Source organism: Rhamphochromis longiceps, linkage group LG17 (assembly GCF_057381845.1).
Source record: "Rhamphochromis longiceps isolate RC_006_pf linkage group LG17, R_longiceps_female_GT1.1, whole genome shotgun sequence".
NCBI lineage: Eukaryota > Metazoa > Chordata > Actinopteri > Cichliformes > Cichlidae > Rhamphochromis > Rhamphochromis longiceps.
In genome coordinates, this window is record NC_140573.1 from 40,135,716 (window position 1) to 40,152,549 (window position 16,834).

A 16,834-nucleotide genomic window follows, 5' to 3' on the forward strand; every position below is an offset into this window, starting at 1 on the left:
ATTGTGCAATTTATCACATCTGACAGAGGAAAACTCTATAGAACTAAACCAGTTGCAGTACAAACTAGATGAACTTTATATAGACAAAGCAAAAGGTGCCTTCATTCGCTCAAGGGCTAAATGGATTGAGGAGGGGGAAAAGAATTCTTCTTATTTCTTTAACCTGGAGAAAACTAGACAAACAAAAAAAACTATAATGAAGTTACAAATTAATAATACCCTGACTGAAGACCAACAGACTATAAACAACTATATCACAGAGTTCTATTCAGCCCTCTACACTACAAATTATTCCAGTTCGGAGACTAATTCTTTTTTTAGCTCTATCCATGGAAAAATTCCTCAAATTGACTCACACTTTAAAAATCTCAATGAGTCTGAAATCACTTTAGCTGAATTGGATGCTGCTGTTTCCCAAATGGCGAATGGTAAATCACCAGGTCCCGACGGAATCACGATTGAATTTTACAGATATTTCTGGAATGACATTAAAGATCTATTACTAGAGGTATTTAATGAATGTATAAATGATCAGATGCTATCTCCAACTATGAAACGAGGAATAATTTCTTTACTTCCTAAACCAAACAAGGACCCTATCCTTTTAGATAACTGGAGACCTATCACACTTCTTTGCTGTGACTACAAATTATTAGCTCATGTCTATGCCAACAGATTAAAAACAGGAATAACTCAAATAATAGATGAGACACAGTCAGCCTTTATAAAAGGGCGTCATATCCATAATCATACCCGTTTAGTATTAGATATGTTGGATTACAATCATTTAATTCCTCATGATAGCCTTATTTTATTTCTTGATTTCTTTAAAGCTTTTGATTCTTTGGAGCATAATTTTTTATTTAAAGCTCTGGAGGCTGTGGGTTTTGGTCCCAGATTTGTTAGTGTAATGAAAATGTTGTACAGAGATATAACAAGTAGTATTGCACTCAATCAGGGGTTTTCTAATAGTTTTAAAATTCATCGTGGCATTCGGCAGGGATGCCCTATTAGCCCGTTATTGTTTATTGTTGCAGCAGAAATGCTTGCCATTTATATCAAACTCTCTTCAGATCTGGAAGGCATAAACATTCTTGATAAAGAATTTAAAATTAGTCAATTTGCTGATGACACTGCCTTATTTCTAAGGAATGTAAATATGGTCTCTACTGCAATTAATAAAATCCTTTCATTCTCAAAAGCATCCGGCTTAACACTAAACCTTAAAAAATGTGAAATCTTAGCTGTACACAACTGTAATCAAAATACTATTAACAATATACCAGTAAAAGAGGAGGTAAAATACCTTGGTTTAATAATCAGTAAAAATACTAATGATCGAGAGAATAATAACATAACTCCTAGATTAAATGTAGTTAAAAAAATATTTAATCATTGGTTAACACGTGATTTATCCATATTAGGTCGTATCTTACTGTCTAAAGCAGAAGGACTTTCAAGACTCATATACCCCTGTTATTCAATTTTTACATCTCCTAAAATGATTAAACTGTCCAATTCTATTATATTCAGCTTTATCTGGAAGAATAAAACACATTATATACGCAAATCACAATTAGTTAAAGACTATGAAAATGGGGGCTTGAAAGCTTTAGACTTTGAATCTATTATTGCTGCATTCAGGCTCAGATGGATAAAAGACTGCATTTCCTGTCCTCAATCTATGTGGTACCATATTCCAAACAAACTCTTTAATAAGGTCGGGGGGTTAGATTTTTTGCTCAGATGTGATTATGAAATATCTAAGCTTCCTCTTAAGTTGTCTAGTTTCTATAAGCAAGCTTTGAATTTTGGGAAACTAATTTTCACCCACAATTTTTCACCTCACAATTCTGTGTTGTGGAATAATAGGGTTATAGTCATCAATAAGAAGTCCTTATTTAAATCAGACTGGTATGATAACGGTGTATGTTTTGTTGTTGATCTGCTTGATAGAAATGGAAACTTGCTATCTTATGAAGAATTTATTGATAAGTATAAAATAGTGATTTCATTTAATAATTATAATAAGGTTTGTAAAGCGATACCCACACCGTTGTTAAATCTTATCGTAAATACTTTAAAGTATTCATTAATAAGAACATGCTTACCTTCACTGACGATAGGTAATACCTCAATAAAGGACAAACAATTTAATAATAAGTTCATCTCTAATACCTTTAAGCAAATAGTATTCTGCAACTACAATGTCAATGTCAGACATGACCTTGATAGCATATTGAAAGACAAGTCATTTTCTTTTTACTTAAAATACCCACTTGCGCCTAAAATGAAAGAAACACACTTCAGAATCATATCAGGCATTTATCCAGTTGGAGAATTCCTGCATAAAAGGTTTAATTTTGAGGCCGACTCTTGTGCTTTCTGTTCTTCCGATCCAGAAACACTAGAGCATCTATTTTTCACTTGTCAGTATGTTAATGCTTTCTGGTTTGAAATACACTGTTGGGTTTCACTCAGAATTTCCAATGTACCTGCCTTCACATCTAAGGATATTCTTTACTTTATGGACAATCTGGATTCTGAAATCTCAGATGTTGTCAATTTTGTAATAGTGCTATGTAAGTTTTTCATTCATTTATGTAAGTGGAAGAATGCCTCTCCTATGTTTACAGTCTTCTTGAATTACTTTTGTCAATACTTTAAGTCACTTAAGCTTATTTCAAATATGAACAAAAAAACTGCTGTACTATACTGTAAAATCAAAAAATACTTGCTCTTCTAATTTTCTTGCCTGTGTCAAAAGGTCTATGTTCCTTATTTCTTTACTCTAGAAACTTCTATTTTCTCCCTGTAAAGTTATGATGACTTGCTTCACCATCTTTATAATGTAAATTGTTACAATTCTGGTCTGTTTCCTTGACTTGTTTTGTATATGGAAATTTGTTTCAATAAAAAAAAAAAAAAAAAAAAAAAAAAAAAAAAAACTACCCGATGCGTACCGGAAACCCGATCGGTACCCCGCATGCGCGAAAGGTGTCTACTTCCGGTCAAAGCGTTTTACGATAGTTACGGGTCAGAGTATCTGTTAAGATGTTAAGAATAATAAGTACCTCTTAAAATGTTTCTGATAATGACTCCCAGGACTCCCCGATCCTTGCTGCGCATGTGCAAAGTCGGACCGTACAAATCGGGCCTACCCGATCCGTACTGCGTATGTGCAGGGGTTTTCTTCTTCTTCTGTTCGTTTAATGGCAGTTTACTCCCCAGTGTACGAGGATACCGCCACCTGCTGACCGAGCGAATGAACCCTGTTGTAAACTGAATTTGCGTCATTACAAATGTGTGTTAAATTTGATTTAGTGATAGTCGAGTGTGTTTATGCTTGTCTGTGTGGAGAGGATTGATTGGAATAGTGATGATGATGTCCGCTATCACTGTCAATTGTCAGTAAACACTTCATCTGGCTGCTGAATCTTCACGTGACATATTATAAAGTCTGTATTATTAAGTCTGTAATTAGGCGCCATTCTTCTTAATTTACGGCGCTGTTGTTCAATCGGGGAACGCTCTCTGTTGAGGAGAAAAGCAAAAATTTGTTGCGGATACGGATTATCCATTGTTTAAATGTCCCGGTAGTCGAAAAGGAGGCAGAGCTGTTGAGAAATGCTAGGAGCTAACTGGGCGCTAACCGTATCATTCAAATATATTGAATGTCGCAATGTTGGCAAAGAGAGGAAGTGACATAAGATTTGCGCATGCGGGGTACCGATCGGGTTTCCGGTATAGATCGGGTAGCGACAGTACGGTCCGACTTTGCACATGCGCAGCAAGGATCGGGGAGTCCTGATCCTTAACTATCTTTTTATTTTTCGTTTTTGTCTTTATTATATTGAAATGGTTCATTAATGCAAAAACTTTAAGAGGTACTTATTATTCTTAACATCTTAACAGATACTCTGACCCGTAACTATCGTAAAATGCTTCGACTGGAAGTAGACACCTTTCGCACATGCGGGGTACCGATTGGGTTTCCGGTATGGATTGGGTAGTGACAGCTGTATCCACACTGGAAGCGATTTGCTGGATGCTAAAGCTTTGACAGCTGGTCACTAGTGGACATTTCATGTTTTGTTTGTCTAGGTAGCTTTCAGATCCTTCTGTCCACCAATCAGAGTTTAGTAAAGATGTTTTGATTTAGATGAATGATGACTGTGCTGTTATTTTTTTTTTGTTGCCAGGTTACAGATCAGATTATACCACACCCAGTGTTTTTTCTTATTTACCCAGAGAGCTTAATTGTTGTGGAGCAAGAAAAAAAAAAAGCACTTAAAGAGTAAATAAAATTTTTTTTCCTGGTCTTTAAATGTTGCAAACAAACATGCATATTTATTGTAATGCACTTCTGTGCTGCACAATGGATGCAGTGTTACAACGTAGTTATTAATATTTATTACCAATGACGCCACACTACAAAATAAACGCAATGAAATAGTAATGAGGTCATCAGGAGGCAGATGCAAGCCTTCTGTCCATCAGCAGTTATCTGCTTCCCTTCCAGCAGATGCTCCTCAGCATGAAAGGCCGACTGCAGCTGCTAATGATTCACGTTTTCTGGCTAAAAGATGAATCGCAAGATAAGAATGACCTTTTTGTCCTTAATCAGCCGGCGTTACTGGACGAATGTCAAAGTTAATGCAGAAAATAGAGCAGTTTGAGAAATGACTGGGAGAAACAAGCTGTAGTAATGTGGAGGCTTGTTCTGAATGAATCAATATGCCACTGATGCTGCGATTATGGAAATGATTCACTGACAACCTGTTGGTCATAGCTCAGATATGAAGGGAATGGGTGGTGTATTGGATTACGTCGTGCTGGAGCTCTATACCAAACGCTGGAAGCCAGAATTGTGTTTACACTTGTATTTTTTTCCCTTTAACTGAAAGATGTTGTTTGAGACTGACTGAGTGATTGATGGATTGATGAACCTCTAATCTCTGCAGTGATTCAGTACATTTAGTCGGCCTCCTGCCTTTTTGTGTGGACGTGCACTAATGCGGTGTCTGCAGTGACGGCTTGGCTCGGTCACTACCGCGGTGACTTGGCGGTGACTCCTCGCCTCACCGGCTCCTCGCTGCTGCTGCTGCTGCAGACACTTATAGTGAATTGAGACTGTTGTGTCACTTGAACCATCGAGTTTCGCAGTTTGACGATGACTTTCCTGCTCCTCCTAGGTGTGCTCTAAGTGCAAAATTAGTGAGATTTTCAGTTTAGGTCCAACGCTTCGTGGTTTTTGAAATGGATTTTGTATTCCTAATCGGAATTATGTCCCCATTATCCAAATTGCGTCTTGGCACAATGTCTTGCTTGGAAGTAAGTTGGTAGAAAGGAGAGGCAGTGCACTGAAAGCATTTCGCAGCATGTTAGCATTTTGGTGCATTGAAATCAACACCCTAGAGGCTAATAGTGTCTTCACAAGCTGCCATTTTGCAAGTTTTGCGATGGCTGATCAACTAAGCAGCAGGCGTCCACGCACCCTCCCACAGCAACTCAACATACCAGCTTTGCTGTAAACGTCTCGGCCGCCGCAGAGGCGAGAACGTACAGGGAGAGAAAGATACTGCAGATTAACAGTATGTTTTATAATGTTGTGCAGTATTTTTGGACTTGTGATATGTTGGGAGGTTCTTATGGATCCAAGTCTGGAAATATATGTGGCAAAACCTTTTGCTTGGTGTGGCCCAAATGCAAAGGATTCAGTTTTCTGCAAAGTTAATCAAATTTAAAGGTTTTGGTTTTAACAGTCGGATTGAAATCGTTTTGAGCCAGTGCTGTATAAAGATGGATATATGTATGTATGCATAAATAACAGTTTAGCTGATAGCAAATGCCACTGCTCATATTTTCATATTTAGGATTTAGAACACTTTCTGCTCTGAGCACATTCTGTATTGAGTATGAACACTATATGTATTTATTACCATTAATTAATCTACTTTTTTATGTAGCAATTTCAGTAATGGACTCCTTATGAGGTCACGTAATACAGCCCAATAAAGTCATGCCATCATAATCTAACCAGTTTAATATTGTGCATTAAACATATCAGACTGAGACAGAAGTAATTTATTTATTGCAGAGCTTTATGTTGATGTTGTTATTGTATGATAATGACTTGGCAGAGATGTTTTGTTTTTTTCCAGCTCCATAGCCTCCTAGTGCACTCCTAGTAGCAACATGAAAAAGGTGGCGGAGTGCTAGGCACACAAAGATGAGTCATGCAAACATCCCTGTTTCCTGAAAGGTTGGCGTGTCAGTTAGATGGACTTCTGCCCTGCTTGTAGCTGTACGTAAGCGTGGGTTACTAAGTGACTGAGAAGACAGTGCAGATTATGTGATGATGCTGTTGTTTTGTTATAGTCTGAACTCTGTTATTTGCAAAGTACAGCGTGCATATGGAACATCGAACGGTTAGTAGCATTTACAGCTAAGCAAACGTATGAAACGTGAGCAGTGACGATCAGTGAAGATGAAAATGTATTTTTAGTTTCCCAAATGTTGCTGAAAGGCAGTAACAGTCTGACTGTGTTAGCTTGTGGAGCCATATAATAGGAAATACTGCTAGCTTTGCACTGGGTTAAAACAGCACTGCAATCTATAGGAAAGGCCAGAGTCGTCTCTGTTTTCTGAGGCGGCTGAGGTCCTTCAACATCGGACAATGCTCAGGATTTTCTATGAGTCTGTTGTGGCCAGTGCCATGTTCTATGTTGTTGCATGCTGGGGCAGCAGGTTGAGGGTCGCAGATGCCAGCAGCCTCAATAAACTGATCCGCAAGACCAGTAATGTTGTGGGGATGGAGCTGGACTCCTTTGGGGTGGTGTTGGAGAGACGGATGTTGTCCAAGATAAGGACAATGCTGGATAATACCTCCCACCCACTCCATGACATGCTGGCTAGTAGGGCTGCCACGATTAGTCGACTAGTCACGATTACGTCGACTATCAAAATCGTCGACGACTGATTTAATAGTCGGCGCGTCGTTTGAAGCTTTGTAAGATCACAAAAGACGCAGGAATGAGTAGCAGGATTTAAGAGTGTAATAACGGACTGAAACAGAAGATGGCAGCACTGCATGTACAAGGATGCCAGCTGCTGTTAAACCCCGAAGAAGAAGAAACTGTGTCCCAGAATCCATAGCGCAGCCCAGCGCAGTTTCCAACAATGGAGGCAGCTAGTTAGTTTTAATATTACTCTTATTATTCTTTCTGGGTCACAGAATAAACGTTTAACATATTTTCAGGCAAGAATGTAGCTGTGTAAACCTCAAATATCTGCTCAGTTTATCAAGACACCACATATTTTCAAAAGCACTCCGACGTTTTCGGAGACGTCTGTTACCCACTAGCTCGATAGCTAGCCGGGGGCTAGGCTCACTAGAGCCGTGAGAACACCGGACTCCCGGCAAATGTTTTCAAACCCACCGCCGTCCTTCGCTACTCAGGTTAAACATGATATATGAGTCACTTAGATAACTTAAAAATGTTATTGTTTGGCTTTTTTCAGTATTTTATTTGTTCCTGAGTAAATCGGTTTGGCTGAGATTAAAGTTATAGTTTTTACACAGCTGAATAAACATCAAGCAGACAGCTGATTATCAGAAGTGTGAGATGCTCGAGAATTTACTCCGGTGTCCTGTTATATTTTAGATAGCAAGGAGTTTATTAAACTTCACCGAAACAATCTGCAAATTTCATTAAAATTGAATAAACTATCATCTTGTCTTTATTTTTAGTTAGCACAGACCTTAAACACTTAAAGCTGTAAGCTAATGATAGTTATATAAGAGCAGATGCTGCTGGTGCAATAAGCTGTAGTTTTACGTCCAATGGATGATGATCTGATTAGTTGACTAATCGCAAAAATAATCGGTGACTAGTTGACTATCAAAATAATCGTTTGTGGCAGCCCTACTGGCTAGTCACAGGAGCATGTTCAGTGAGAGACTGAGATTACCAAAAAGCACCACTGAACGACACAGGAAATCATTCCTGCCTGTGGCCATCTCCCTGTACACCTCCTCCATCTAACACACTGTAAACACTGCAGTAGTTACAGCCTTTTTGCACACGCTCTACAGCAGCGGTCCCCAACGTTTTTTGTGCCACAGTCCGGTTTAATGTCAGACAGTATTTTCAATACAATATTTTCACAGACCAGCCCTTAAGGTGATAAATACAACAAAATAAAATGATATGACCAAGACAGAAATTGTGGTATTTTTCTAAATATAATAATAAACGCAAATTCACTGTGTAATTATGTAACTTTTATTAGCAGCATCTGAAATGCGGCATCAACATTGAGAGTAACTCCTCTCTGCCCCTTAATGCTCTCTGGTCGCTATGGTAATGCGCAAATATTTCTTCCAAAATAAGACACACAACTACAACACAGGAAAAGACCCAGGGAAACCGAATTAACCATAAAAACCTCGAAAACCATAAATTTCACACCTGAGCCTCAACTCTCGCAGCCCGGTACCAAACGACTCACGGACCGGTACCGGTCCATGGCCCGGGGGTTGGGGACCGCTGCTTTACAGTAAAATAGCAAATGACAAAGTTCACAGGTCAGAGTTAAGTGTCAATCATATATATTTCACCTCTGTAATATTCTTGATATTTATAATTGTGTGATTTGTATATATTAGTGCTATTTGTAAACTTTGTAACATTTTGTATTATTAATTAGTTTAGTCTGTTACTGTTGCTGTCTTGGAGCAACTGTAACCAACATAATTTCCCTAGGGATTATTAAAGTAGTCAGATTCTAATGATTGTGAGGCCATATTTAGCAGGAGGCAGCCATTGCTTCTGAATAAGCTAGCTAAGCTAGCAAGGCCCCAAAAGCCTTCAAAAGTGAGTCAAACCCCAGAAAGACAAAGAAAAACGTGTCATACTGGATGAAAACATGAGTTTCTTTTTTTACAAGCAATGAGATTCGCACCTTGTATCTAACTTTGGTACAATATAAATAAAAAGGAACTGAATAGACCCCAAAGGTGGACTGACTGACAGATGACTAGATCAGCTGCTACTAGCTTACAGCTAGCGCAGACACAGAAAAGTATCAAAAGATTACAATAAAAGATGTCCGTGACATGTCCATTATATATGAAAAATAAAATTACAGACAGGCTGTTTTGGTTTTTCCAAAGCAGAAATAACAAAGTCAAAAATCTAAATTGGGTTAAATGTTAATAGGAGAAGTTAGGTAATCTAATACAGTGTAAAGAAGTATTATAGTTAAATTAAAAAAAACCAAACAGATGTGGTAACGAAGCCTGGGACTTGACTTTGGAAAAACAAAAACATATGTATTTAATTTGCTTTTTTGCTTGAGATGGGTGAGAGCATTGGTCTGAAGCAACAAAACAGCAGTGATCTAATTAGATTTTGAGGCTTGAGACAGGATGGCTCTACAGAAGAGGTCAGGGTAATTTGAAAGGATCTGATAAACCTTAGTGGGCCCGGCATGTTTCATGGCTGTCTGCCTTGTAGATTAAGATGCTCGCTGTTGAGAAGTTTGACCGATTTGTTTCCAAAAACAGTAGAGGAAACAACAACACATGTGTACAGGCAGACAGAGAGATTGACTGACTGATGATGATCGATGAATATTAATATGATCTATGGTAACCATGACAACAGGGCCTGCCACCAAGGAATTTTTACTGTATGGCCCCAGGATAGTAACATCATGAGCATCAACGCGGCACCGATTCCCGCACGGTTATTAATAATCCCCCAGAATGCCTCGGGGCAGGTTCCAGCCAGCTCGTTCTCCCAGCGTTTTGTCTCTCTGCTCTCTTTAATTTCAGACTCGAGTCCAAGCAGCTATGCTTTGCTCTCTCGTTACAACCCCCAGCCACTCACCTCAGACTGTCATGAATAATTAAAACCTTGTTCGACTGCTCGTGGTGACACGCTGCACACTGGGGAGATGAGCACTGATCCCTGTAAGCTCGTTCCAGTTTAGCAGACAATATCTGTCCGTGTGTTCATGTTTGGCTTTGGGGTGTGAGGGGCGCTGTACGCTCCCGTAAGAGCCTTAAGAAGGAAGTTAAGAGCAGTTAGGGTCTTAGATAACACACAGTTTAGGTTTCCACACTTTGTCATTTAGGAGAGGCAGGCACTTGAAAACCTTAGCGGGGAGCAAGTAGTCTTTATGGCACGGTGTGAATATATGGCACGTGCTCTTAACTTCCTGTAGGCCTGTGGAGTGGTCAAAGAAGACGACGTGGCACTGCTGCATGTCTTCCACCACTCAGTCAACACTTCTATCAGGCTTTGGTGTGTAAATTCACAGAAGAGGCGTTCAGATTATGTGCTAGATGTAACAGATTCACAGACTGGATGTGAAGGAGGAAAGAACAGGAAGGAAGGCTGCTGGGTCTGCCGCACTCTCTCCTCGTCAATTTCGAGATTTTTAAATATAGAAAAACGCACGCTGTACATCAGCGGGGGTCCAGAGTATGGTGTGGCATTATCGTCCTCCTTCCCCTTCATTAGCAGCTAAGCCTGTGATTATTGCTGAGCTGATTTTTGCTGCTATCGTCTATTTCAACTGAGGATTATTCAAGCTTTTGAATGTTTGGATATTTCAGTATAAACTCAGGCTTTGCCGCAGTAACCAGCGATTGACCCTGTTTCTGCTACTTCCTGCTAGAGTCCCATGAGCAGTGTTGCCACCTGTTCAGGGGTAACAGTGTGCGGGTATACTGCTGAGAGAACGATGAGGAAAAAGCTTTAAGGCTTTTAAAACTTGAGGCACAGAGGAAACTTTGCTGAGGGGGTGGTTGAAAAAGTAGAAATGTGCCACAAGTGTAAAGATAGTAATTTTCGTCTTTTCAATGAGATCAAGTCGTCACAAAGATGACAGAGCTGCCAGTCAGTAAATCTATGCCTGTAATTGCTACAGTTTGCTGTTCTCTTTATTCTGTCGATTTTCTAGCTCCTGCTTTTGCTGTTTCTTTTTACTGTAATGTCTTATTTGCATTGTATAAACTTTGCAGTGGTTGACATATTAGCATAATTCCATGGGGGGATGCTCATCACTCGGTGGTAGGATACACTGTTAAGCTTAACTGCTGCAAAGCTTATTACAGCTCCTGTTTTGCTGTTCCTACTGACAACTGGGATCCTAATCCAGAATAAACTCCTGGGCAACAACCCCTAAATTCAAGTAATAAAGTCTTAATCTCATAATATTCAGTATTTTTATGACTGTCATAAAGAAAGCACACTGTTGACCATGATTCCATCCTAGATATAACATCATGCTGCTGTATATTGATAGAGAGTAAATGTGTATCAGTCTCAAGCCGCAGACTTTGATGCTGAAAACAAAGCCAGTGTGCATGCGCCACTTCCCCACTTTCTTCCTTTTAAAAGGAAGTTTTTCACTCCCACTGTCAAAGCCTAAAGTTCTGCACGATTAAGGGTGTAGTTGTTGAGGGTACTATCAGCTAGGCATCATAAGGTGGAAATCCTGAACTGATTAGCAGAATGCTAATGTTTTATTCAGGACAAGTCCTTCCAGTGGCTCCAAATTCAATCAGTTGTTATATTAAATGCTATTTATGGCCTTTGACTTGAATATTTCCAGCCTCACACAAGAAGTCATTGAGCTAGTGTGTTGGTGCTTGTGTGTATTTCTGTCTTTTTAGTTATACTACTATCCTTCCCCAAACCCTGTACTTTAGTTATCTATGTTGCTAGAGAGACTTTTATATGTTAGCAATGCATAGCATATATTTGTGTCTCTACAATTCACATTGCTAGCCAAGGTAGCTAGCATTAGGTACCTTGGCTAGCGATGCTTTAAATCTAGAAATGTTAGAAATGTCCCATTACTTACTACTTCACCCTCTCGTCCTAATGCAATCAAAAATATTTCAAAATACCAAGATGGCATCAGGTAAAAAAAGAAAAAACACATTCAAGGCTTTAAAAATGTCCATATTTTATAAAAACCCATTTCCCAAAAAGTTGAAGGCGTCGTAAAATGTAATCGAAAACCGAAAGCATTGATTTTGCAAATGTCATAAAGCCATATTTTATTCATAACAGAACACAGAAAATATATAAAATGTTTAAACTGAGAAAATATACCATTAACTCATGTTATTTTGATGTCAGCAACACATCTTCAAAAAGTCTGTAAACTTCTGGGAACTGAGGAGGTCTTAAGTTTTGGTTCATGATACTCTAAATGATTTCAGTTGGTTATCAGTGTGGACTGCAGACAGGCTAGTTCAGTTAGCATCGTCTTGGTGAAATATACAAGGCCTTCTCTGAGAAAGCTGTCAACTGGCCGCTCCCATCCAGCCGAGAATCCGGGTCGATCACCACACAGACCAAACAAAACACAGGGCTTAAATACACAGAGGGAGCAATCAGGGAATGGGAGACAGGAGGGAAACACAGCTGGAACAAATCAGGGCTAACGAGACAAGGGAAGCAAAATCAGATACATTAATATGAGACGCAGACTTTCAAAGTAAAACAGGAAACATAACACAGAGACACGGACAAGAGGATACAGCCAACAGGGGAGACAGCAACTCTGGAGCACAGACAGAAACCAGAAGACTAAAACTCTAACATAAACACACAGAGAACCTAAACTTAGAACAGTCCTGTAACGCATTAGACAAAGAAAGCTAGAATATAATCAAATAAACAAAATGAAAGAAGCAAACACACAAAACACTGGGTCGAGGCCCAGGCACCCTAACACCTGTAGATGATGAGCTATTCAAAGTCTTCTCAGTTTTATGTTGAGGAACGTTCTGAAATTGTTCCACAATTTGTAGATGAAGGGTTTTTTTGCAAATTGATAAACCTCAGCTCGTCTTTATTTCTGGGAAAACTTCCCTGTTGCCATTTAACCAAATTAGTTGCAAAGCATTCTTCTCAGTTTAAACACTTGATATGTTTTCTATGTTCTACTGTGAATGAAAGATTGATAGATTTATGATTTTGTTTTTATTTATATTTTATTCAGTATTCCAGTATTTTGTAGGAAATGGGGTTCCTTCAGTACCATATGTTTAAAAACTGCTTTACAGTGAGACACTTTTTAAATGTCTATGGAAAAAAAAAATCAATATTTTTACACTAACAATCTTTCAGTTTTGTGTAATATGAAAAAAGTCAAATATATTTTACAGCTTCACACACTTTTGTGGAGAACTTCTGAAACTTTTATAGCTAATTTTAGTTTTCGACCTTCATTGTCACTGTTCTCACTCTCAGCAGCTTCTCTAGCAGGGAGCCATGATAACATCACTGTATGCCATTTGCCCAGCAGCAAACAGCAATAAGGTGAAAGTTAGTCACTAGCGGGGGAGCATAATTAGCAGATTAAGGGCCCGATCTTTTTCTCGGGACCTAGTGAAGACTGAATTAGAGCTAAGTGGATGGTGAATGCTGTAGTTTAATTTGCCGGATGGCCAGATGATGCAATGAACGTTTTGAGTTAAGAGTGCAACTCTTACCTTAGGATGAAAACGATCAGGTCGTTGTGGACACTATGCTGTATTTAGATTTTGTAATAATTCATGTAACCTGACTGATATTAATAGGGCCTTACTCGTCACTGAGCTCAGTGTTCTGTCAGGAGAGATCCAGTGGCGCTTTATCACACTGCTAACAGCTGTAACTGTGCTGCTGCTAAGCAGAATAGTACGGTTCAGCTTCTGTGCAGCTCAGGTCTCACTTCAGTTTCTTGCCTCGCAATATCAGGCAACAGCTGCAAGTTTCACAGAAAGCTTCCTCTTGGCGATAACCTGACTACAGTAACTTGTCAAGATGTAACATTTGCTCCACATCCTTCTCTTATGTCTGCAGGCTTGTCAGGTTCTCCTCCTCTGCAAAAACACAGCCACAAACACTGGGCGCATCCGCCTGAGACAAGACGCCACAATAAGAAATGCACTTTTATCTAATCTAAGCTCCATTTATAGTGGGAGCAGCCTATTTTTAATCAGGTTTAGGGGTTTCTTTTCCTCTCCGCTTGCGTGTGTGCTTCACTGCAGTTTGATGGCTAATCTGCCTGAATGTCTCTCCTCTGCCTCGCTGGGTTCCATGTGTTATATAACTGTTTTTTTCCAACTGACTCGTCTGCTTTACAAAGAAATGAGCTATGAATCTCCTCCAACTTTGCATCATCACGGCTGCGTCGCTGAATTATTTGCCAGCGGTTTCTGTCCCACCCGGCATGGGTAACTCGATCTTATGCAAATCGGGTTTAACAGATTCGTAGCTGTTATAAGAAAAAAGAAAATCACAGTGGAACAACTTTGAAGTGTCACAGTAATAACAGCTCTAGTTTTTCATCCTCATCGATGTGACACTGCTTTCCATCCGTGGTTCATTTTGCCTGAGGTCTGACGCTGATTAGTGTGAACATGGAAAAGTAGAAAAGCATCATATTGTTAAATATTGGATCAGATTCATCTGTGCCCTCAGCATCTAATCCTGATGCTTACATGCCATATACTGTAGTCTGCTCAGTGAACTAACTCAAACTCTCCATAGATACTGCTGATAATCTTTTACTCACTTTAGGCTGTGTTAAACAATTCATAGCCTGACAGCTTTTTCAGTGTCTTATCATCTGGATTACTGTAAACACACTACTGATATATTATCATCAGAACTAATCTCGAGAAAGCATTTCCTGTTTTTTTTTTTTGTTTTTTTTTTTTGTTTTTTTTAATCTTTATACCAAAGCTTCAGGACGCTCACGAGATAGTCCGCTATTGATAGATACGTATAAAGCTAAATGACTAGAATAATTAAATACATGGTAAATGGACTGGTACTTACATAGTGCTTTTCCACTCTAATAGATTGCCCAAAGCACTTTCTACTACAAATCTCACTCACCCTTTCATCAATTCTATCTGTGAAGCACCAAACTGTCACCTCATGGTGCTTTATATTGGAAGTTAAAGACAGAGAAATACGATTAGACGAGGAAGGGAAAGAAAAGTTATATTCCTGGTTAAAATTGTGCATTTTAACATAAGAGTCTGTTGAGTTTGACTTCATTTAGGAGCAAACCTCAAGTTGCCATTGGAGGAGCTGCAGTCAAGTTTGCATCATTCTGTTAATGTGCTCTCATTTTGAGAGAGGGGGTTTGAAGCTTTGTTGTTCTGTTGTGACCCTGTTTGCTCAGTGTGGGGAAGCACCAAACAGTTCTCTGTGCCATGACTATCATTGTCACTGTGGTTTAGTACATCCTCCATCATGATCATCATCTAGTTGCTAATTGTGTGATAAACTCATTTTGTACATTTTTATCAGAGCTGTTTTTGCTTGATTAGCTGCCTGCTGGAGCAGGAAACATGGCTGATTAGAGCAGTTAGTCTGAATCAAAACATTAATTTTGCTGGCTGCAAGCAATTACCCAGAAGAAGTTAAAATGCTTCTGTAGCACTGGGGGATTTTCTGTGAATACGTCAATTCAGAATGCGACCAAAGAGACAACCACCCCATCAGAGATTGGTGTAGCTTGTATGTTGGACTAGCACAACATCAGCCATAGACAGCACTAAAAAGTGAGCCTGAGCTCGCTTCTTGTGTTTTGAATCTTCTCTTCTTTTTCAGGACTACAGACGTTCTTCCCTCTCACCTCTGGCCTGACTGACCCACCAGCCCATCACCATGAACTACCTTCGCCGGCGCCTGTCAGACAGCAGCTTTGTGGCCAACCTCCCCAACGGCTACATGATGGATCTGCAGAGGCCGACCCCGCCAGGCTCATCAACTTCTTCTCCTGCCTCCCCAGCCACAGAGAGGCGGCAGCCCCCGAGCGTCCCAAGCCAGCCTCAAGCCTCGGGCGTATCCTCTGGCTCAGCCTCTGGTCCGGCCTCAGGCTCAGGGAGCTTCCTCAGCTCCTTCTCCAGCGTGGTGAAGAGTGCACAGATGGCCCAGAATGTGGCGGCTGCCGCGCATGCTAAGTCAGCAGCGGCAGCGACGGCTGCTGAAGGCGCCTCTGCAGGAGGTGTTCAGCCGGCCAAGCCTGTGATACGCAAGCCTAAGATCCTGCTGGTGATTGATGATCAGCACACAGACTGGTGAGCAGAAGCCTTTTAATGTAGTAGCACAAGTGTGGGTTTATATTTGAGCACAAAACATTTCACATCACAGTGCTTGCTCTCTGAAGTCTGAAATGACTCATCTGAGATCACTTCAAGTTCCAGCAAATAATGAACTGAAGTGTGACTGATTTGTTTGTCAGAGTACTAGAACTCTTCCATGTCATTTACAGTCGTGCTTCCCTTAAAATTTCCACAGCGGATCACAAAAACCAATGAGCAGTTAAGTGGAAGTAACCTTCTTACTGCTGTATAAAGTGTAGTAGTATAAGTGGGACATGGCAAATTAAACTTAAGAGTGAACTTCTTTGATACATCACCAGACCTTCTAAAAGCAAGTCTACACCTTGAAGACATAAAATGTTCAGTGAGTTTACCCTGATATAAGGCTTCTTTACATTGACTGTTTGATTATTAAACTATAAATTAGCATGTTTTTAAAATGTATATAATTACAGAAAAGGTGTACATACTTTGTAAAACAGGACTGCTGTCATGGATGTAAGAGTGAAGCTGGACTAAGTTGGCATTAGAGTAAAATGAAGATAAGAAACAGCTAGCATAGCATTGCAAACTGACAAAATATAGTTTTTATTCATAAAGAAATACATAAATATAAATATATAAGTAAAATATAAAGTGACAATTTCTTGCCGTGTATTGTTTTTGTTGCTGTAGTTCATATAATTCAAGTAATTCTGAAAA

The 16,834-nt window shown here is 39.6% G+C and overlaps 1 protein-coding gene across 2 annotated transcripts in view; it reads left to right on the top strand.

The window, feature by feature from the left end:
- syn3 (synapsin III) overlaps positions 1–16,834 on the top strand; it is a 135,511-nt gene that overhangs the window by 4,538 nt on the left and 114,139 nt on the right. For both annotated transcript variants that reach the window (XM_085386702.1, XM_085386701.1), the window contains exon 2: positions 15,639–16,108. In XM_085386702.1, the coding sequence (XP_085242828.1) occupies positions 15,696–16,108 (413 nt within the window). In that variant the 5' untranslated portion in view covers positions 15,639–15,695. The remainder of the gene's footprint in view (positions 1–15,638; positions 16,109–16,834) is intronic.